Source organism: Choloepus didactylus, chromosome 7, assembly GCF_015220235.1.
Source record: "Choloepus didactylus isolate mChoDid1 chromosome 7, mChoDid1.pri, whole genome shotgun sequence".
In the NCBI taxonomy this organism is placed as follows: domain Eukaryota; kingdom Metazoa; phylum Chordata; class Mammalia; order Pilosa; family Megalonychidae; genus Choloepus; species Choloepus didactylus.
Genome location: NC_051313.1, coordinates 66,934,316 through 66,956,961, shown reverse-complemented (window position 1 = coordinate 66,956,961; position 22,646 = coordinate 66,934,316). Strand labels below are relative to the sequence as shown.

General features: G+C 37.2%; 1 protein-coding gene across 5 annotated transcripts in view; it reads right to left on the bottom strand.

Annotated features, from left to right (window-relative positions):
- Positions 1-10,700: 10,700 nt before the first annotated feature.
- The window catches only part of SNX14 (sorting nexin 14), a 110,145-nt gene continuing 98,199 nt past the window's right edge, over positions 10,701-22,646 (bottom strand). For all 5 annotated transcript variants that reach the window (XM_037842077.1, XM_037842079.1, XM_037842078.1 and 2 more), the window contains 6 exons: positions 16,066-16,189; positions 15,626-15,790; positions 15,361-15,456; positions 13,003-13,085; positions 12,272-12,328; positions 10,701-10,920 (listed from right to left, as the gene is read on the bottom strand). In XM_037842077.1, coding sequence (XP_037698005.1) covers positions 10,882-10,920; positions 12,272-12,328; positions 13,003-13,085; positions 15,361-15,456; positions 15,626-15,790; positions 16,066-16,189 — 564 coding nt within the window. In that variant the 3' untranslated portion in view covers positions 10,701-10,881. The remainder of the gene's footprint in view (positions 10,921-12,271; positions 12,329-13,002; positions 13,086-15,360; positions 15,457-15,625; positions 15,791-16,065; positions 16,190-22,646) is intronic.

Below are 22,646 nucleotides of genomic sequence, written 5' to 3'. Positions count from 1 at the left end.
TTCAGTAGTTATTTTTTCTTCTCAAGCAAACACCTAAAATATGATTGAAGGAAAGCTTTTTGACAGTTTATCACTGGTGTCACTTTTCTTAATCATAGCCCCTTGTCATCTCATAGCCCACACACCTTCTCACAAAAAAAATGAGAAGAAAAATGCATGCTACTTTTCAGTAGAAAAGCAAACAAGGATATTTTAAGTAAGACCACTAAATTTTCTGGCTTTGATGTACAGAATCTAATGTAGAAACCATTTTGAGGCCTGTGGTGATGTCCTAAAAGACAGTGTTGAGGTTTTAATAAACTTACCTGAACTGGATGTGTGCCTACGAATTTTCCTTAAGCATAAAGATAACACAGTAGATCAGTTTTGTTACAAGTTGATCAGTTGGGCACTTTCATTCCATTTGGTAGCAATACCGCCTTCAGCAGTCTGTTCACAGAATAGGCCAGATTTCTTAGAAGAAAGTTTAGGCAGCTACTAGTTGTCCAATAGAAAAAGTTGCTCCCTCAGAGTATGTAGTCCCATGGATGTATGCCTTGGTAAGCAGCCACAACAGCTTGCCAAAATTCGGAGAAGATCCCTTTCATTCTGGTGCATGTGGCCCTACATCAAAGCTTGATGAATGGTGTGCAGGCTGAATTTTGGGCTCCAATCCCACCTTGGCTGGAGCCTTGTGCAGGCTTGACCTATACAGTCACCTGTGGCAGCCCTCAAGCAATTAGCAGCTTCTCTGTCCAAACAAAAGGAAACAGTTCTGACTCCAATGCAGTCAAAAAGAGAAGCCTTAAACTTTGTTTTTTTTAGTATGTCTTCTAAATTTATTGAAAACTGATTTTTATGACTAAGCTTTTAAAATTTATCCAGTGATAAGTGAGAATTGGAAACTTACACACTTCGCACTTACAGGACCACTGGGATGGAGCCGTCCATTCCGTCACCCCGAGCTTCTCTGGGTACTAATGTCTCTGCCATTGTGCCTCCAGGGATTTAGTCCAGTGGCAACAATGAAAGCAGTCAACATGCCCAGTTAGAATTCATTATGATGATACATGTGGGTCACTTTATAAATATGAGCTTTTTTATTTCTCAGTCCAGAGCCTTAAACTTTTGTAACATAATTTGGGGAAATCTCAAATCTCTAGTGGCTAATACTTCTGATGCTTCTAGCAGCCCTCTACTTCTGAATTAAAAACTTTCATGAAAAACATTTGGTTAACAAATAAGCTAGTCAGGTTATCAAACAATAAACTCTAATCTATGATAAGGATGCCTGGCATATGAAAAACAGCAGTGGAAATTACACTAAGTTCATTACTCATCAGGATTCTCGATTGCAAAAACAAAAATTTTTTAAGCAGAGACATTATCAGAAGGATATTAGCTAGCTCTCACAATCATCAAGAAGCATGGAAAGCCAGGTTTAGAAAATAGACAGCAAGCAAGAAAGGGAGGCACAGCAAAATCCTGCCATGGAAACAGTCTTAGTACACTGCCCTGGTGCTGTGAGTCTTGGACCAACACTGTAGTGCTGGGGGGTTTGCCTCTACCACAGCTACCACTCACAAGGGCCCTGGGCTATCCTTGTGCCGTGGTATCTTGCCTTCATCTAGATGAGAGCATCTAAATAGCTGAGCATAGTTCACATGCCCAAGTTGTCTTTCATAAAGACAGAAGGCTGAGTGAGGAATTAAGTTCCAGCTCTTTGGCTTCCACAGCAGAAATTGGCACCCTGTTTCCCAATAAACTTGGAATTCCACCCAATAAGGAAATTCTAATTCTGGACAGTCAAAAATGACAAATGATTCCTGTAAAAACTCTGACAATTTTCAATTATGACAAATATATATGAAATGATAAGTTGAAAACAAAAACTCTACCTTCTAAGTTTATGTGGAAAACGATATAGAATTTTTAACTTTCTCCCAGCAATGTGATATCCAGATCTTTAATGAAAGCCAAAAATCTTAGTCAAGTAAATGACATTACAACCTTTTAAGACAAGACAATCATTAAATAATTTGTAATCATGTGAGTAATGAAATAAGTCACTAAGATATTTTACAAAGACAAATAAATACAGCTAATCAAATTTTAAATTGCACTTGTTTTTAATTCGATATTTTTCAAATCCAAACTCCACAGATAAAATGAATAAGTCTATAATAATTAAAGAATACAAAATCTGCATTGTGACAAAATCACAATGCATACTTTATATATTAACATTAATACAGATATTCAGTACCTCATCACATTGTGAACCTTTGATTTTTGTGATAACTTTTGTGTCATAACTAAGCAATGCATATAGCATCACCCCTGCTCAACTACAATAAAGATGTATTATTTTGCTCATGTTTACTTCAGCTGCCCTTTGCCTTATTCCTAAATGACAATGTATCTTTGGGTAACATTGAAAAAACAAAGATGGGGGTATAAAATCAAGAGAACCCAGAAACTATTGCCAAACAATTCATAATGACCAAACTATTACTGTAACTACAGCAACTGTTACTCTCTAGAGCAACAGCACAGATACTGGAGGCTGCTAGTTCCTTGAATATCAGGTCACTGTTTACCTTTATTCCTCTCTTTCCCATTCAGGAAAGCCCACAAGAATGCAGTTTAGTGAGAAGAGGATTATAGGACTAAGATGGAAACCAATATAATTCACACTAACAATAAAAATTTTTTAAAAATCACACAGAAACTTCAGTATTTATGTTTTATTAACTATAATAAATTACTTGTTGCCTCCTTCAAAACTAATCAAGAAACACCTGGGGTCTCAATACCTGAGCTGAGACAAAAGCTAATCTCCATTAGGTACCAGGTAAAAGCTTAATGCCAGAGGTGCCCAACAGAGGGAGAAAAATGTATAACTATTAGAAAAACTAATAAATTGTAAAAATTAAAATGAATCCACATAAATTTGTAAAAGATCATTATTATATTTATTAAAGACTGTAACTTAAACTTTTCATTGACATGGAAAACTAAAACACAGAATAACCATGAGAACATACATGTGGTGCAGTTCAACAGACAGTGCTTTAATAAAGCCATTATCTACCCGCCCCCTGTCCCCGATATCTAGCTAACCTGACTACCTCTAAACTTACTTTTATCTGTCATGGTCCATGCAGCTGCATCTCTTATACACTTACCATCTTCTATTCAATATTTTGGCCATGGTTCAGTATAATTTTTCCTGTTTTCTGTGGTTATTTGGAAAAAAAAAATCAGCATTAAGCTTTGTGATGTATCAGTGGATTTACCTCTGTGTGAAAGAAGGGGAACACACTCCGTCCTCAGTGTCCATGCAAAAAGAAAGTTTTGTTCTACTCATTTCTACAGGTCTTTATAGCATACAAGGTAGTCTCCTACGTGACTGCTCTCAGGTACATTTTTTCTAAAGCCATGAGGTGTATTTACATACCTTTAGTCTTAAGGGACAATTTCTTTGGGGGCTAGACAGGAAACAGCAGGGGCAGGGGGCAGGAGGCAGGAGACAGGAGCACGGAAGGAGCCCAGCAGGAGCTCAGAGATTATTCCCTCATCTAAATTGCAGTCCACTTTCAGACGTGCAAGGCTTTTGGCCTTTCCCTAGCTCCAGTGTCCGCCTTCAGACATCTGTAGCTTTGGGGAGGCCCTGCTCTATAGTTTGTTAAGCCAGGGGGCCTTCCGTGTCTCCACACCTCTGCAACAGCCCCTTTCCCATTCTCTCTTCCACCCTCTCTCTCTGCTTCCCTCTTCTCTTGGAATATTCCTTATTCATCTGGTTCAAAAACCTGGGTGCTTGAGCATGAGTCACCAGTATTTGAAGGTTAGAAGACGTGATCATCTTACCTGCAGCAGTGATTCAGGATCATGGATAAAGACGCGTGCCCTGGTCTTCTCAACCCTGCCTTCAGTCTGTCAACAGACACATAAAAGTTGAAGGAGCTCAATCATAGGCCATATCCCTGTTTCTAGTACCCCTCATTCTACCACCCTTCCACCCCACCCCCACCCCGCAACCAACCAATGTGCTTCTGTTAAAAATGTAAGATCATGTTAATTACCCGTTCAAAACCTTTCCATCTCACTCGAAGGAAGATCACCCTTTGTGATCTGGCTTCCCATTACCTCTCGGACTTTATCACCCCTCACTCACCACATTGACCTTGCAGTTCTTTATATACTACAGGTACACTCTCACCTCAGGACCTTTCCATTTGATACTTCTCTGCCTGGAAAATGGCCTCCAAATATCTATATGCATGGGCTGTTTTCTCAACACCTTCATGTGTTTCTTTAATGTCCCTATTTAAAATTGCAGGATTTAAAATTTAAAATTTAATGTCCACTATTTAAAATTGCAGGATTCCCCCTGCTTCACCCCCCTTTCCCCCCCAGCCACCCATTACATTCCCATTTCCCATCTGGGTTTATTTTTTTCTGAGCACTTATTTATTACCTTCTAACCCACTATACAATTTTATTTATTTATTTTGTTATTTTTTTATTGCCTGTCTCCCTCCATTTGAATGTAGGCACAATGCCTTACTATACGTGGCACATAGTAAGTGCTCAATAAATACTTGTTAAAGAAAGTAAGTAAATCATGCATAATGTCTTCTCTCATATCCCTCTGTCACCATCCTTTTTAATTCCCAAAGCTCCTTTTCTCAAGCCATTACCCCCTTCAGAGAAAATAAAAGATTAACAAAATAACCCTTCGACCTAAAAAATACCTTTATTTCATCATGCAGAGAAGTTTGACTCTTCCTTATTCTAATCTCTGTAACCAAAAGATGACTTCAAAGTTTCCCTAACAAGGACAGCTGCCCTCCTCCAAAGATTACATTTTGCAGTCCTCTCCTCCCACTCTCAAACAAGATGTGCTTACAAGTTTTCAGTACCCTTTTTCCCTCCTTCTATATCAGGGGTCAGCAAACTACAGCCTTCAGGTCAAATTCTGCCTGCCACCAGTTTATGTAACGAAAGGTTCTATTAGAACACACCCATGCCCATTGCCTGGAATGAAATAATACCCTAATCACATAACTTGAGAGAAATAAAATCATAACTAATATGGAAGTAACAAAAAGGTTTGAGTGAAATAAAAAGCTACTTTTCACCTGATTTAACCATCTTCCAGGAGTCCATGGACCTCAGGTCAAAGATTTCTCCTCTGGGTGTATGGCACTGTTGAAAAGATTACTGGATACAGAACACAGAGAGGATAGTCTTTGAAATTGAAGTACAGCAGACTAGCAAGATGTGTATGTTCACTCATTCGTTTAGTCAGGGAGTCATTTTATTCGTTATTCTAACTGAAACTACAACTTGTGAATATCATCGTACAGTCTTCTAAGAACAGTGGGCAAATTAATCAGTTTTCTGTTTATAAAGAAATTGTAAAACCAATGCTTTTTAGTGTATATACATAGTATATTTAGTATATATAATAGTCTAGCTATTATATAATTATAATACAATCTTACAACATCCTTTATAAATTTCTAAGTGTCTACCCATCTATTTAATTTCATTTTATCCTTCCAACAAAAATAATGGTAAATCCATTTGTATAAACACATTTCAAAATACATTCTTCATGAAACTCATGCACTAAAGACACACATAAAAATGTACAGAAAAGAACAGGCTAAGTAAAATATGTGAGTTGTAGCAGGGAGCATACTTGTTAAAGGGATCCAGAGAGTGACTACTTTTGAAAACAAAGACCCCTTTCATGGTGCAAAAGTGACAGGAACATGAAGACTAGAAAAAGATCTAAGTCTGAATTCTAACTACCATTCTCTCTGACCTCAATATCATCATCTATAAAGGCAGAACAACACTATCTCATAGTTCCTATGATGATGAAACATGATAATATATGTAAAATGTCTGGCAAAGAGGCATTGAATTTTAGTCCCTTTCCCCTTTTATAATGTGACTAATTTATTAATTTTTGTGTAAACTTTTATGTATCAATTGAGAAATTTTACGTCAAATTTTCTTTAGATAGAGCTAAGACATAACTTTTTTCTCATCTAAATTAAACAGAAGTATCACAATTTAAAGTAGATAAAGAGAAGATGGCATAAAAGGGACTGTAAAAGGTTGGCATGAGGCCCTGATGCATCCCAGAGTGGTTTGGGCAGAGTGAAGAGTGTTTGCAAAGCCCTGTTGAGGGCCTGGAGAAAAATGTGGAAACATTAAACTTCCCCACCTGGGGACTTCCTGGTGTTCTCGCAAACACTGGGGACTACCACTGTAGTAGGACAAGTCCTCGATCTTGGGACTTGCCTTTATGAAGTTTATTACTGCAAAGGAGAGGCTAAGCCTCCTTGTGGTTGTGCCTAAGAGTCACCCCCAGAGAACCTCTTTTGTTGCTCAGATGTGGCCTGTCTCTCTCTAAGCCCACTCAACAGGTAAACTCACTGCTCTCCCTCCTACGTAGGACATGACTCCCACGGATAAGCCTGGATCCAGCATTGTGGGATTGAGAAAGCCTTCCTGACCACAAGGGGGAAGAGAAATTAAACAAAATAAAGTTTCAGTGGCTGAGAGATCTCAAATGGAGTTGAGAGGTCATTCTGGAGGTTATTCTTATGCATTATATACATATCCCTTTTTAGTTTTTAGTATATTAGAATAGCTAGAAGGAAATACCTGAAACCGTTGAACTGCAATCCAGTATCCTTGATTCCTGAAGACAATCATTTAACTATATAGCTTATATGGTGTGACTATGTGATTGTGAAAATCTTGTGGCTCACACTCCCTTCATCCAGTATATGGACAGATGAGCAGAAAAAAGGGGGACAAAAAGTCAATGAAGGAAAAGGGAGTATGAGATGTTTTGAGAGTTCTTTTTTATTTTTATTTTTATTCTTTGGAGTAATAAATATGTTCAAAAATTGTGGTGATGAATGCACAACTGTATGATGATACTGTGAACTACTGTACACTTTGGATGATTGTATGGTATGTGAATATATCTCAATAAAATTGCTTAAAAACAAACAAACAGGAAGACTGTAAAGTATCTTATTTTCCAGTTCACCATGACATTTTAAATAACAAAGTTCAAAATTCTCTGGGTTTAAATGTGAATAGTTAGCTAGCTTAATTTTCTACCTGTCCCTGAGGAATTAGTTAATGTTTAAGGCATGGTGTTAAACCACAGATTCACAGAAACTCACACACATTCTAGAACTTTCAGGCATTTAAATATACAATAAAATGACTGACATAAACTTTTCAAAAATGCATAACACCAAAATGGCCATTTTTAAAACCTTGGGAAAAATAAATGAACAATACCATTAAATAGGTTAGTTTTCACAATACTCAGCCTAGTGCCTGATAAATGCTCAGTGAACATATTTTGAATGAATGCTAAAACTAATACCCAAAAATAAAATACTCATTCTTGAAAGGAATACTGGTCTCAAGAGAGAGAAAGAGCGCAGTAAGAAATTGCAAGTAGAATCCTAAATCACTGAATGTTTAAAAATAATCTTTTGTGGTCAAAGCACTAGGAACTGAAAATGGCTGAGGCTTTCTCCACTGAGCCGAAAAAGGAACAGATAATCCCCTCCGGCTCTCCAAGGTCACTGGCTCTGGGGAAAATCTGCTACTATGTCTTGAGAAGTTCTATGGCAAGGCCCATGTAGCAACGAACTGAGGCCTTTTGCCCACAGCCATGTGGATGAGCCATCCTCGACACAGATCTTCTAGCCCCAGTAAAGCCTTCAGATGACTGCAGACCCAGTGGACAATTTGACTCTAACTATTTGAGAGACCCTGAGTTGGAATCACCCAGCTAAGCTACACCCAGATTTCTGACCCTCAGGGGTCATTATGTTTGTTTTTAGCCACTACATTTTGAGATAACTTTCATGCAGCAATACATAACTAATTCATGTGGTAACAGCTCCATTTTATGGATGAAGGAGGTGAAGCTCAAGAGGAGCAAGGAGGCCAGCTCAAGATCACAGAATGAATAAGTGAAGGAACTGGCCTGCTCTCAGAATACCTTGCATGTGGTGTGTTCTCAACAAATATTTGTTGAATTGTGGACTGGAGTAGAGGCATTGGCTAGTAAGAAGTAAATAGAATTCTAAAGAATACAGAAATAGCACACAAAGAGCAGCCACCACACCTAGGGCTGTGGTCACGTGCCTAGATTTACAGAATAGCAGAAAAACTGCTGCAGTGTGACACTGGCAGAACTTGCTGCAAATCCGTTCTCCAGGGTACTGGAGAAAGCTGTCTCACCAGAGGGACTCGATTACAAAACTCCCTGAAGGGGGATCCTGGAGCAAGGTGCTGGCTCTTATGTGCTGCTGGAACCTGGTGCTGGAGAAGGAAAACCCTTTACTTTGCAATATATTTCCAGTTTCCTCTACTGACAAAGTGTAACATCATACCTGATGGCTAAGGAAAGATATTTAAAGGGCCCAGATCCATTTTTGGAGAGCAGGCAATAAATTATGAATTTGGCACTAAGAGGCAATAAATTGATAAATGGCACAACATGGCCCAAGGACCAGAGAAATTCTAGAGGTCAGGCACATTTTACTAAAGACGGTAGGTCCCTGTCTGGAGACAAACGGAAAGACATAAAAACTAATTATAGCAACTGAGTCCATTGGGCAGGAGCCTCAGACTCAAGATGGGTAGCAAAATAGGTTACAAAAACAAGTACAGCAGGGCAAAATAGGGAAAAACAAATATCAGCAAAAAGGTACTCAAACTTAATCTTTTTATTGAACCATGGTTCAAGCACGTAATATACAAAATTTACAATACTGGATATTTCAAAGTTAAAATTTAAAAATACTCATTGAAAAACAGAAATCTTTAATTATAAAATTTTTTTCATAATCTGTTACTCCTTTGACTTTGAACCAGAAACCTGACACCTTTTTTCTGCACCAAGATGTCAACATCAGGTCTCATATTCCAAGTTGCAATGTGTAGAACTGAATTCAATCTTGTATCCTTTAACTGGGAGCGAAATTTAGTTTTACTCAATTTCATAACAGAAAAGAGCTGTTCACAGACATAGGTACTTCCAAACATGGACAGAATATTTGCACAATGGTTTTTATGTTTAGGGTAACTCTCGCCAAGATACTTGTAGAATTCTGGTATCCTGTCATGATATTTAGTTTTCAGAACTGTATTACACTGCAGTTCAATAACTTCCATTTGTAATTCTTCCTTAACACCACTGATGTTAATTGAGAAAGGCGAGCTAAACAATATGAGTTCATTTTCATAATGTTTGAAATCAAAAAGCCTTTTTTGGAATTCAGTCTTCAACTCTACAATTCTGGGGATGTAGATCAAGCCATCACTTTCATTTCTGGAAGCTTATTTCAGTGCAGGAAAGTGAGCCAGATTATTTACTACCAAATGAGTTTCCCAAAGACTCAGTTTCGCTAGGAAAGAGCAAACTAAATCATACATTTGGGTAACTACTTGGGAACGCCTTTGTAGAGAAATATTCAAAGTGTTTATATGGTTTGTAATATCAACCAAAAAGGGCAGGTCTCTGATCCAATCATCGTTGATGAGCTGGGGAAAGGATTTTCCCTTGGATGACATGAACAAATCTATCTCTTTTATCATTTCAAAGAATCTCTTCAGTACCACACCATGACTAAGCCACTTTACCTTTGTACAGTAAAGGAGAATACCATATTGTGCATCCAATTCACTAAGCAAAGCACTGAATTGTCTGGTTCAAGCCACAGGAACATATCCAGTTCACCATGTTAATCACAACATCCATAACATATTCTAGTTTTAACTTTTTAGTACAAAACAGTTCCTGGTGAATAATGCAGTGAATGGATTTAAGTTCTGCATCCTTGCGAAATGGTTTGAGCTTGGAGTTAAGCTTTGCAACAACTCCAATGTTATCACAGACCATCGTGGGAGCACCATCTGTGGTCACACTTACTAATTTTGACCAGTCGACATTAAACTTTTCAAGACTTTTCTCAACATACAAAAATAAGTCATTTTCAGATGTTGGATCCGTCATGGGTACCAGGTCCAAAAGTTCTTCAGTAATGTTAAAATTCTCATCGACACCACAGATAAATATAATAAACTGGCTTGTATTATTCATAAATAACAATAATATAATCTTTTAAATTAACTTTCCTCAAGGAATACAGTAAACTCCATATTTTTCTTTTGGAGAGATAATGGACAACAAAATCCAAAAATCTACTTACCTAAATTATTTATTTGAGCTTTTGGAATATAGCTACACACATTCAGTGAAATTTACTTGCAACCATACAATCACAGATATCTATAGATACCCAGTTTTCACATCCAACAGGGCTATATCCTGTCAGTCACCCATCAACATTAAGGAGAAGTTCCTTCTTTTATCACGAAAAACTCATAAAGGATATGTTAACTATGTAGAAAATGAAAAAAAAAGGGGGGGGGGAGGACAAATTTACTAAAATGTTTTCTAAATAAGAAAAGCAAATCAGAACTTATTTCTGTTTCCCCTCACTAAAAATAATTCTTTTCAAAGTGATACAATATTAAGGTTATCAGTCTTGTTTGCTCGCTCTGAGCAAATTATGAATTACTTCTTTTAAAAATGGCAGTGTGTGGTATATACTCAAAGTATGGATAACAGGTACAAAATGACAGGCTATGAAACCCAATCACTTTTAATCATTAAATTTGTTAGTTTTTATTAAAACAAAAGAAAAATCAAATTTTCACACAATGAATTACATGATATATACAAGAATATACAGAAGTAAAAGAAAAGAAAAAAAGGACATATCTACTACATTAGCACAGCAGACATTTCAATTGGTTATTCTATCCCAAATCCAAATGTTACATCCAGGATGTTACAGAGGTAACTTCCTTTTGTACCTAGAACAAAAATAAACCCATTTTAATAGAAGACAGTAAGATAGGGTTAATTTGTGAATTGCCTAACAGCTCTAGAATATTAAAATTTGAACCTAAGAAATATGCAAATTGTAAAGCAGAAGAAAGTACACCTGGCATGTGCGGCAGATAATATCTATATTTTAGAAATAAGAAAATGGCAAGGTATAGTGACAGACCATATAAAATCTCAAATAGAGTTGGAGATGTTCTGGTACTGATTCCCATGAAAACTGACCATAAGACGTCTGAAACTACAACCCTGTTTTGACACATATTTAATAAATGAACAAATAAATAAATGCAACTTGAAAGCTATAATTAATAGGCAAATAGTCCAAATCTGGTTCTCTCTACTCTACAAGACTGACATTTCATTGCTATACCACAGACTTGAAGAGTGGCTTTTTCAATAGACCAAAAGGATTAGTAAAATCTATAAACACAGTAAAAAATAATAATGCTTAACTCCTTGTGCAAAACTCAAAGTCATCAAGATTCATTCAGTGCTCTTTGGTACATCTAAGCTCAAATGTTTTCAAAAATACTCAAGTCTGACTCCAACAGCACACAATGATGCAGATGACAGCCTAAAGAACTTGGTCTATTCTGATGCTAGGACTTAAATTCACATTTTTCTCTGGAAAGAGTAAAGGGTATAGTGTTCCTATCTGCTTGCGATCAGGAAGGGATGAAGTTCCCATTAAAAAAGGGTTTTATAGTCAAGTTGAAAAATACAGTATTCATGCATCTTCCTTTTAAGATTCATGTTGTCCAATGCATACCACAAGTTCCAAGAAATACTGCAGTAAAGAAACCTGTTTGTGCTATTAAATGATAAAAGACAGTTGGGAAATAATACCTAGTATATCATCCCATTAGGGTAAGGAGAAAAAAAACACTAAAATGATGTATATATCTTTGTACATCCGTATATATAAATGCATAGAAAAATGTCTGCAAGGATTCACATTCAAACTGGAGCATGTGGCTACTTCTGCACAGTGGGGAGAGGATGACCACTGCTTTTAATTCTATGTATTTTCATAACATTTGAATATCTTAATATAAGACGAAAAAGGAAAGTTTAATTTTTTTAATGTTTGCTCGCTCTGAGCAAATTATGAATTACTTCTTTTAAAAATGGGAATTCAGCTGCTGTCCCCTAAATCCACTCTATGTGTGGAAATGCTGAATAAAGAAAATACCACAAGCTGTATGCTAAGATTGTTCATTTATAAAAGGATCAAGTCACAGGGGTTCTCTAATTTGAAAATAAGTAATTAACATACCATTTAAAGAATAAGGAATAAAATTACTGCTTTTCAGTTACCTTATTGAGTTCTGGAAAGAGTTCCTGTATCACAATGTCCAATAAAACATAAGTCAACTAAAATACCAAAAAAGAAATATATAAATATGTATTTTTTTAAGGCATTAGGCAAAAAAACACAAAAATGACAAAACACAAAATTCAAGATTATTGTTACCTTAACTAGGAAGGTAGGGAACAGGGTTAACATTATATTCTAATCAAGCACAAAAGTAGCTCCAATAGTATCAATGATGTTCTGTTTCTTAAGATGGGTGGTAGGTATACATGTGGACATTCTTTTATCATGCCTCATAACTCACATGTTAAATAGTTTTATAAATAGCAAATATTTTAAAGAAACAGGACACAAAATTATAACTTTGTATTAAGATCTCAATAGAATATGTATAGACTATAAACATAAAAATGTTAATCTTTGGTTATTCTATGTGACCTGAATGGTGGAATTACTGATTTTTACTTTTTTTTTCATGAGTTTTCTATATTCCAAATTTTCTACAATGAATATATGCTAATTTCAAATCAAATAAAACAATTCATTTTATAAAGAAAAAATACAATGATCAAAAAAGAATAACACAAATAAGAAATGCTTTTTCCTATTTGAATGTCTGAAAATTACATTGCCTTGATTAAGTATAATGTCATTTACAGGGATAAGATGTTAGATATCCTACTGTGTGATGCACCAGACCTAGACAAAACTAGGCTGTTTTAATGAATTTTACCTGCTTGTTGAGTACTGGCTGCTGTAAACCATCAAATAGAAGTCTGATGCTTTCATACTTGGCTTCTTCACCAATACATTTGACTATTTGATCAAAATAAGAAACCACATGTGAAATCACTTTATATTATGAAGTAAGTTGTTATTAACTGGATCATACAGCAAAATCACCACCCTGTATCCCAGATATTAGACAAAAACTTTAACCAGCATTTCCTAAGCCAGTGCTTCAGCAAGATGCTCCTGAAAAAAAGGGTTTTATAGTCAAGTTGAAAAATACAGTATTCATGCATCTTCCTTTTAAGATTCATGTTGTCCAATGCATACCACAAGTTCCAAGAAATACTGCAGTAAAGAAACCTGTTTGTGCTATTAAATGATAAAAGACAGTTGGGAAATAATACCTAGTATATCATCCCATTAGGGTAAGGAGAAAAAAAACACTAAAATGATGTATATATCTTTGTACATCCGTATATATAAATGCATAGAAAAATGTCTGCAAGGATTCACATTCAAACTGGAGCATGTGGCTACTTCTGCACAGTGGGGAGAGGATGACCACTGCTTTTAATTCTATGTATTTTCATAACATTTGAATATCTTAATATAAGACGAAAAAGGAAAGTTTAATTTCTTTAACCTAGAGTTTCTTTAATGACTATGACCACTTTTAAATTTACTTCTCTACTTTTTGCATAATTACTATTAACCATCTTACTGAACAATCATTTTGGGAAATGCTATAAATATTTAAACACTAATTTAGGGTCCAAAAAGTTCAGATTCCTTCTTGACTTCACAGTTATCTTGTATCAAGGCCAATCCTTATTAAAATTTCTGCTGAATGTTTTTCCCCAAGGAAGGAAATTATTCTTAAGTAAACAAGGAGCTCAAATATTTGCCCCCCCTCAATCTTAACTAAAACTCTTAATGTTCATGGAAAATTCTCACTTTAAGTTTGCTTCTATAAGGCAAATATAACCTAAGATACAAAGGTCAAATTCAATTTACAATTAGAATAAAAGACCCTTGATATTTTCAAAATATGTAACTCAATATGAATCTTTGTGCATTCTTTAATTCAACAACACTACACATTAAAATGCATGAAGCATAATGGACAAATCTAAGTGATCCTTTCAGATCCTTACAGAGTCACTATTTTATTTAAGAGATGAGAAGACGACAACAGGAAGGAATGCTAGGCTTACTCACAAGCTAAATGACTCCTTCCCAAACAGAAGTCTTGCAGATGTGACTCAAACTCATGCCTCAGCAAAATAACAAATACTATATTCGTTGGCTTTCCATGTTGTTTTAGAATATCAAAAATGAGACTGTCAAAACTATGAATGCTAAGATCTGACTGTATTACAAAACAGGTAAGAAACTTTTTCATCTTTTACCTACAGAGAAGACAACTCCAAAATAACTTACATTCATTTTCACATTCAGCCCAGGGAGTTAACTTAATTGTCTTCAAACAGAGCAGCAGGACTAAATGAAATGAATTCTTCAATGTTAAGAATTCTCTAGGGTTCTGTCCTAACCTCTCTTCTCTTCTTACTCTATATTTTCTCTCTGAGCATTATCCACTCACACATGACCCCCATATCTCTAGCCTATACCACTTTTTTCCAAGTTCCAAACCTGGATATCCAATTGTTTCCTAAACATTCCCTCCTGAATCATTTATAGGCATTTCATACTCAAAATGTCCTAAAGTAGGTATCTTCCGCTTTGACCCCTTGACATTTTTTCCTTGTATTTCTTATCTCAGTAAGGGGTTATTACTACTCATTTACTTTACAGGAGAGGTGACCATTTTTCTCCTCTATCTATGATACCTCTGTAACTTGAAAAAGGCTCTATTATCACATGTATGTTTGATCTTTATGTCTATCTTTCCCGCCACACTGAGCTCCTCAGTACATTTCTTATATCCCTTGCATTCTGTATAGTGCCTGGCACATGGCATGTGCTCAATAAATTTGTAATAAAGGAGTGAATTCCAATCTTTCAGTTGTATATACTAGGGCAGCTCTTCTCATGATATGGTGGGCATCAGGACTCCAATTATCCCAAAAACATGTCCCTTGGATCGGTTTGATTATAATTTATTATTGAAAGAATATGGCTATCATCTGTGTAGAACTAGCCCTGTCTTAAAGCTTTTCGTGCAAAAATCATAAAAATCAACTATTATTTAACTGAAGAGTTCATTTTAATTGGTCCTTCTAACTATTTCTAAAATGAAAACTCAAGAGTAAAAATTTGCCTCAATGATCACTATATATTGTGGTCTCAAAGGAAAGCAAATTTATCTGAGTTTAAGTTACTTCTTTAAATATTACACCTGGAATGAAATTCATCATTTCTTCAAAAGTCTGTTTTGCTCGCTTTCGCTTGTCTTGGAGAGAGCGAGGTTCCGTGTTTTCACAGAATACAGCATCTGAAAAAGAGACAAAAAGAAATATTTGTTAGAATATTCAATTACTTATACACAAAGTATTTCTTCATAACAGAAATACTAATAAAACGAAGAAAAAAAAATCTTTTAGATTCAGTTAAAATCAAGAGTACAAAAACTCTGTGAAACAAATACACGAGAAAATACGAACCTCTGAGAAGTGTTATGAGTGAGACCAAACGGTGCTCCTGAAATAGCTGTTCTAATTTACACTGAAGATAGTAGTCAGTATACATTTCCAGGGTATTTTTGAAGAGGATTCGAGTTCCCATTAAGAGATGATGAAGCCAGTCAGGAACCTGGAAAACCACCCTTCCTGAGAAGGATGACATGGAATACCTTGTTAAGATAAATGGGTATTTGAACATTTTCTAATACAGAAAACACCAGTAAATGACAATAGCCAATATTTCATTTGTAAACTAGTAACTTTAATATGTTCAAAACCAAGTGTATTGAATTCTCATAAAAGAAGTAACTTCAATAAAAAAAGTAATTATGATAGGGCAATACTCAAGTACATTAATTTGCATTAAAGAAACACAATAGATGACTGAAAAACAGGTCTTAACATAAACACTTAGATCTTACCTACATACATCAGGTAATCATAGACTCCTTCTACAGTCATCACCTCCATAAAATAATTCTGATTTTGCTTTCTTTCTATATTCTCAGCACGGTTGGCATTATTCTTAAACAGATCATTGAAAAGCTAAAGTAAAAGTTGAAATAATAAAGAAATATACAGTTTATTATACCTACTGGTAATAACCACTAAGGCTAAAGTGACACAGCAAAGGCATTTACATTTTTTCCGATCAAAACAGCATATCAGATAGGTTAAGATCTACTTCCCAAATTCCATATTTATTTATACCTAAAATGGCATAAACATGTTTCACCATAAATATTACATAAAAGCCTGCAATCATTTTAGACACAACAAATAATCCATTATCCATAAAGAACTCCTTCTTTTTATATACCAAAGGAAGCAAATGAACATATAAAACTGTATAAATATATGATAGCTAATTTTGAAACTGACATTATTTAAAGACTATAAATCATTGTTTAATTAACCAGTATTTAGAAGTAAAAATTAAGCTTTAAGCAATGTTTATTTGGATAATAACAATCAAAGTCCAGAAAGGGCTAATTATTGTGAAACAAAAACAAGACATGAAAAATTACTCACAGTAAAAATTATGAAATCAACCAAATCTCAATCCTAAGTATCCCCAAAACATGCAAAACTATCTTATATTAGCCAATAATCAAAAGTATATTAACTAATTTTAACAAAAGCATTATTTTACTCATTCGCACATCTATTCAATAAACATTTATTAAGCATTTTCTATGTACCAGAGAATATGTCAAGGGCAGGGAATACAAAGATGGACAGCTGTTCTTCAAGAACTTTAATATGTAACAGAAAAAAGTCAAGAAATAAATGAAACGAAGTGAAACAGGTACATTGAGAGAAGTTAAGTACCGGGGACTATGGAAGAAAGAGTATTCAATTTTGTCTGAAGGAGGATTAACAAAAAGTTTCCTAGAGAAATGTAAAAACAGAGACAAAATTCTTGGGTTCTTGTGCCCGATATTCTTAACCTTGAGGCATAACTTTAAAACCTTTTCTTTTCCCCAATCCAAGAAATATGAAAAGGGATCTCCCCCCTGACATATTCTCCCCATTTGAAACCTCTTATATGTTTCAGTTTAATATTTTCATCAGAAATTAGTAATACCATTGTATGTTTGGAAAACAAAGGGGGAAAAATGCCCACAACCCAACCACCTAATGCCACAAGATTATATTTTTGTATACTAACCTTTAAGTCTCTAAGTACATACTTTTAATCAGTGGGGTTCAAACAAGATCATTTAGCACCATATCAAATATCTTTATGCTGCTTTATAGTTTTCATAACTGCTGCAAAATATTCCTTGATCAGATACGCCTAAATATATCTGTCCCTCTAATGTTCCTCTAGCCATTCCTCTAATGTTAGAGTTTTAATTTTCTAATTTTTCATTTCTATAAATAATACTTTAATAAATAAACATCTTCACAAATTATAAGCTCTTCTTCTATTGGATTATTTTCTTTGGACAAATTCCAAAGCAGTGGGGTCATGAGGTCAAAGAGTATAAACATCTGGTGGATATTGCTACGTACTACCAATTCCTTTCCCAAAGGGTTGGGTCCATTTTCAAGCTACCAGCAAAGGAAATTTTCAGTTTCACCAAAACTTCATAACTATTCTGTAGATATATCCCCTATTTACTAAAAATCACACTCCAGTATAATTCCTCTCTCCTTAGTTTTCCCTGGGTCCCTCTGTAATCCTACCCATTAGGGCTTCCATATTCTATAATTCACATAAGCATGTATATATAGTGAAGGCCATCTAAAAATAATTTTATAAAAAGCTCTTACATCTTTTCAAGCAGTTTTACATGCTTTATCTCAAGATATATTCACAACACTCCTGAGAGAGAGGACAAATATTATTTAGACTGATAAACTGTACTAGTATGTTTCTCTTGGAAAACGGAGATATGACTGAGGTCGGCTAAGACTTACCTCAGAGCCACTTAAAATGATGCTTATGCAGCAGGGAGGAAAAAGTTAATGCCTATATCTCAATTTCTCCCCTTGCACATTTTAACATTTTTTTTTTTTTTACTTTAAAATAATGTTTAATGTGTTCCTATGAGGGGAAATAGAATTTTTGTGTTCAATAAATATTAATGTCAAGGATCCATTAAAGAAACAAAAAAATACATTAATACAGACAGCACAAACCACAAACGAAGTAACTAAAGCCAGGTAAGTCTTTTACTACTAAATTCGTTGCAGCACAAGATAGGTTAGCATTTCCTGCTCCTCCCAACCCCACAGTCCTATGCCGTGTGTGTGTGTGTGTGTGTGTGTGTGTGTGTGTGTGTGTGCACTCACTACTCAAGCAATTTAAGTACCAAGCAGGGTTTCAGATCACAATAGATCAGACCCAATTATTGTTTCACCCAAAAATAAACCATTATTTTAAAAGATAGTAGATTTGGAAAAGAAATCAGAAACACAATAACACAAAATTTTTAAACTAATGGATAGGTTTAAATAGCTGATCAGATATAGCTAAAGAAGCACAGCCAGAAAACAGATAAGAAATGAACAGAGATAAACCAGAAAGTAGCAGAAACAAAAGGAGACAGAAAATACATGGGAGAGGTTAAGAGATACAGAGACAGAATGAGACTTAAATCAGTGTTCCAAAAGGAAAGGAGAGAGGGAATAGAGAAAAGGCAATATCTAAAGAGATAATGGCTGAGAATTTTCCAAAACTGATAACAGACACTGAAGTAGACTATTAAAGTAATGACAAGGATTATGCCTATTCATAGCCACACCCTTGTGTAATTCCCTGCCACAAACCTGGGCTTGGCTACATGACTTGCTTTGGCTAATGGGACACAGCAAATGCTGAGTAAATACAGGCCTGGAAAATAGCTGTGTTTGGGGGCTTGTCCTAGTAGATGCTGTTGCCATGTGAGCCCTGGATTGCATGCTGGAGGCATGTGGCCCAGTCAACAGCCAGCACAAACACTCAGACATGTGAGTGAGGCCATCTTAGGCCATTCATCCCAAGAAGAGTCACTAGATGACTGCAGCCCAGCCCAAGAAGAGCCACCAGATAACTGGAAGCCCAGCTGAGAACAGTGAAGTACAACGAAACTAAGCCCAGTCCAAACTGCTGATCCAATAGATCACGAGCAAATAAAATGGTCATTGTTTCAAGCCACTAGCATTTGGGGTGGGTTGTAACACAATAATGTATTACTGATACAGAAATGTGTACCTAAAAGTGGGGTGATACCATAACACATGGAATTGGCTTTGGAACAGAGGTAGGTGGAGGTAGGAATCTGTTGGTGAAGTCTGAGAAAATGGCAAACTATTAGTAAGGTTGGAAAATCAACTAGATGACTGTTATTGGAGGTGGGAAACTGAAACCATATGGGTTATTTTCTTTGACCCCAGTAAAATTAAACTAGCATTCAATAACAACAATAAAAGAATAACCTGAAAATCTCAAAATGTTTGGAAATAAAGACATATTTTTAAATAACCCATAGGTCAAAGAAAAAATCATGATGGAAATTTCTGAACTGAATGATAATAAAACTACTAGATATTAAAATTTATGAGCCATGTTAAATCAGATTTAGAGGGAAATTCATACTTTTTAATGCTTATATTAAAAAAAGAAAGACTAGCCATTTAGTTAAGCATTAGCTCCACCTCATGAATTTAAAACTATAACAGGGAAAAAAAAAAAGCTGTGGCATACTCTAGAGACACATTATAGCTATAAAATTAATGATAGGCAGTAAATTTACTAAAGCATCTTGCAAGGCTGACACTATGCACCATTCAAGAGCATGATGCAATCCTAGCTAGGGGATTTCCACAGTCAAGGCCACCTCAGCACAGGTGTAACTTTTAGAAACTTTAAAATAAACCTTAAAATACTAGCTTGAACACTCTTTATGAAAGAAATACCTGGTAACTGACCTGGACTGAATACAAGTATAAAAGAGATAAGATTCCCCCCAAAATTGTGACAGCCATCTCTGGATAGAAGTCCTCCCCGTCAGTCAGTTGCATGACCTCCTGACTCTAAGATGCCCCTAACATTGGCATGCTCCTGCTGTTACTCTTGTAAGAGTGTTGCTTGACTAAATCTGCGTAAACATCATCTTTGACACAGACTGAACCCAAGGAGAAAAGTCAACCCTGGAGACTTTGCCATCCATAAATCCTGGACTGGCGATGAAGATGGTACCCACGTAACTAATAAGGAGGGAGAAGCTCCCAGGAGGAGGATGGTATGGACACCAACGGTACGTCACTGGCTTGAAGAGGTGACCACCAACTGGAGTGTCTCTAGCCCCTGTGGTGCAAGAGGAGCTCCTCACCCTGAAAATTCCAGGCACCATGACACCATCTACCAAAAGAGCCCAGGTAAAAAATATTAAGAAACTTGCCTGCTGCTGTCTGCCAATGGGGGAGTTAGAGGATCATCCCCTAATGGACCCCTGAGCTAATGCCACCAGAAAAGTCCATAAAATCACCAAAGGGCACCTTCCAGCTGCCCTCCATGCACTCTTGATGAGACTGTGCAGCTATCTAAGGGATGCATGACACCCTATGATGTTTGTTGGGTGCGTCTAGCTGCGGCCCATGAACAACATGCCTGAGTCACACAGGTTCATTTCAAGGTTGCAGCACTTTGCCTGGGTGCGCGGAGTCCTGTGAGCTGTGGAATGATGATCCTGAGTGTGCTAGACTGCCACTGGCTGCACCCTAACCACTACCATCACCATCTGGCATATGGCAGGGAAGTCAGCTGCCACCTCCATAGCCAGCTAAGATGAAGAAGGGTGCCCAGATACTAGAGGGAAGCACAAAGGAAGCCCACCCCTTAATATGGAGGGAGATTCAAGGCCTGCTCAAAGACCTGATGCAGGGACCATCAGAAGGGTGCCACTTAGCTATACTGCATGTACATGACAGGAAGTGGTCTGCTACTCTGCTACTCACGGGTTGAGAGAGCCAACAGCTGGCAGCCATCTCCAAGGACAGTAAGACTGTTTCATTACCTAAGACCGAGTCAAGGTTATCCAAGGAACACAGCTGAGTGGGACACGAGAGGTACAGGGGGCAGCTATGAATCATGTCTATACCTTGTTGCAATGGCTGTTTATGGCCTGGCATTTGGCATACCCCAGCATGAGTTTACTGTCCTCAAGAGCTGAGTGTGGCTGCACAGAGGAAGGAAGGGAGCTGCTTGGGCATCTAGGCATGCTCCAATGGGTCTATACAGGTGCTACTCCTACAGGGAAAGGACACCAACGGACAAGCCATGCTGGGCCTCAACACCTTACAATTGCTTTTAAGAGGAGCCCTGCCATACACCAAGACAACCCTCTTGGCTCTGGTGGCAAAAGCCCCTGAAGTAAGTCAAACTTTGCAGGCCCTCACCACCCTGGAAATTGCAGAAGTGCACCCATTAAAAAGGTGTTTGTGGCAACAATCTGCCCCTCCTGCCCAGAGAAAAGCAGCCGTGCCCCACCCCTTTCCCCAGAGCCCTTCTCTAGGGACCCAACAAACTACTCACAACAGGAGCAGGGTGACCTCTACTGGTAGCTACACTGATGGGGGCTTCCTAATTGGCTCATCTCCGAGAAGTCACATGAGGTCCTGCAGACATACTACTTGATGCTGACATGGCCCATCAGTCCACCCATCCAGATCTCTGCCACTGGCAGGTCTCCGCTTATGCTAGGGGCCTGGTGGCTGTCCCCCAGGAGCCTCCATGGACAACAAATCACCTGTTCATCAACCTCATGGCATTTTGGGGGACCAAAAAAGCCACAGACTTCATGGCTTTATTAGATATTGGATTGCAGGTCAATCTTGATCCTCACTTCACCACTGCAACATACTGGCTCTACTATATCTACCGAGGGACTGGGGATGGGGAGGGGGTCAGGCATCTAAGACACCTGCCATGCTCCCATTACGGTAGGACCTATCCTTCTCCCATGAGCCTCAATGCTGCTGTTGCCCACTTCCCCAGCTACTGTTCCCTGTCAATGGCACAGACATCCTGGCACTCCCATGCCCACATGGACTAAGCCCAAGTCTTTCATGCTGACAACTGGGCATGCCTGCTGGGAGCTAATAAAGCTCCCCAAACCCTCTACATGATTAATACTCCACAATACTAGCTCAGACAGGGAATCCAGTCATCCATGACATGGTGAAGGCAGATGTCCCGAAACTCACCTTTTGACCTTTTAACTCGCAGTCTGGTCTGTACTCAAGGTGGAAAGCAGGGGGTGAATGGAGGCTGACCACTGATTACCACAACCTCAACCAGGCCATGCCTCCCATCAAAGCCCGTCTATGGACGCTGTCAATATCTTGGAAGAAGTCAAAAGACTGATGCCAGTTAACTTACTGTTACTGACCTTGCCAACATGTCCTATTCAGTGTCAATATGCGAGGAAGATCAGAGTCAAACTGCTTTCACTTTTGGGGGCCAGCAATACACGCTTACTAGGCTCCCAATGGGCTACCCAAATGGCCCCCC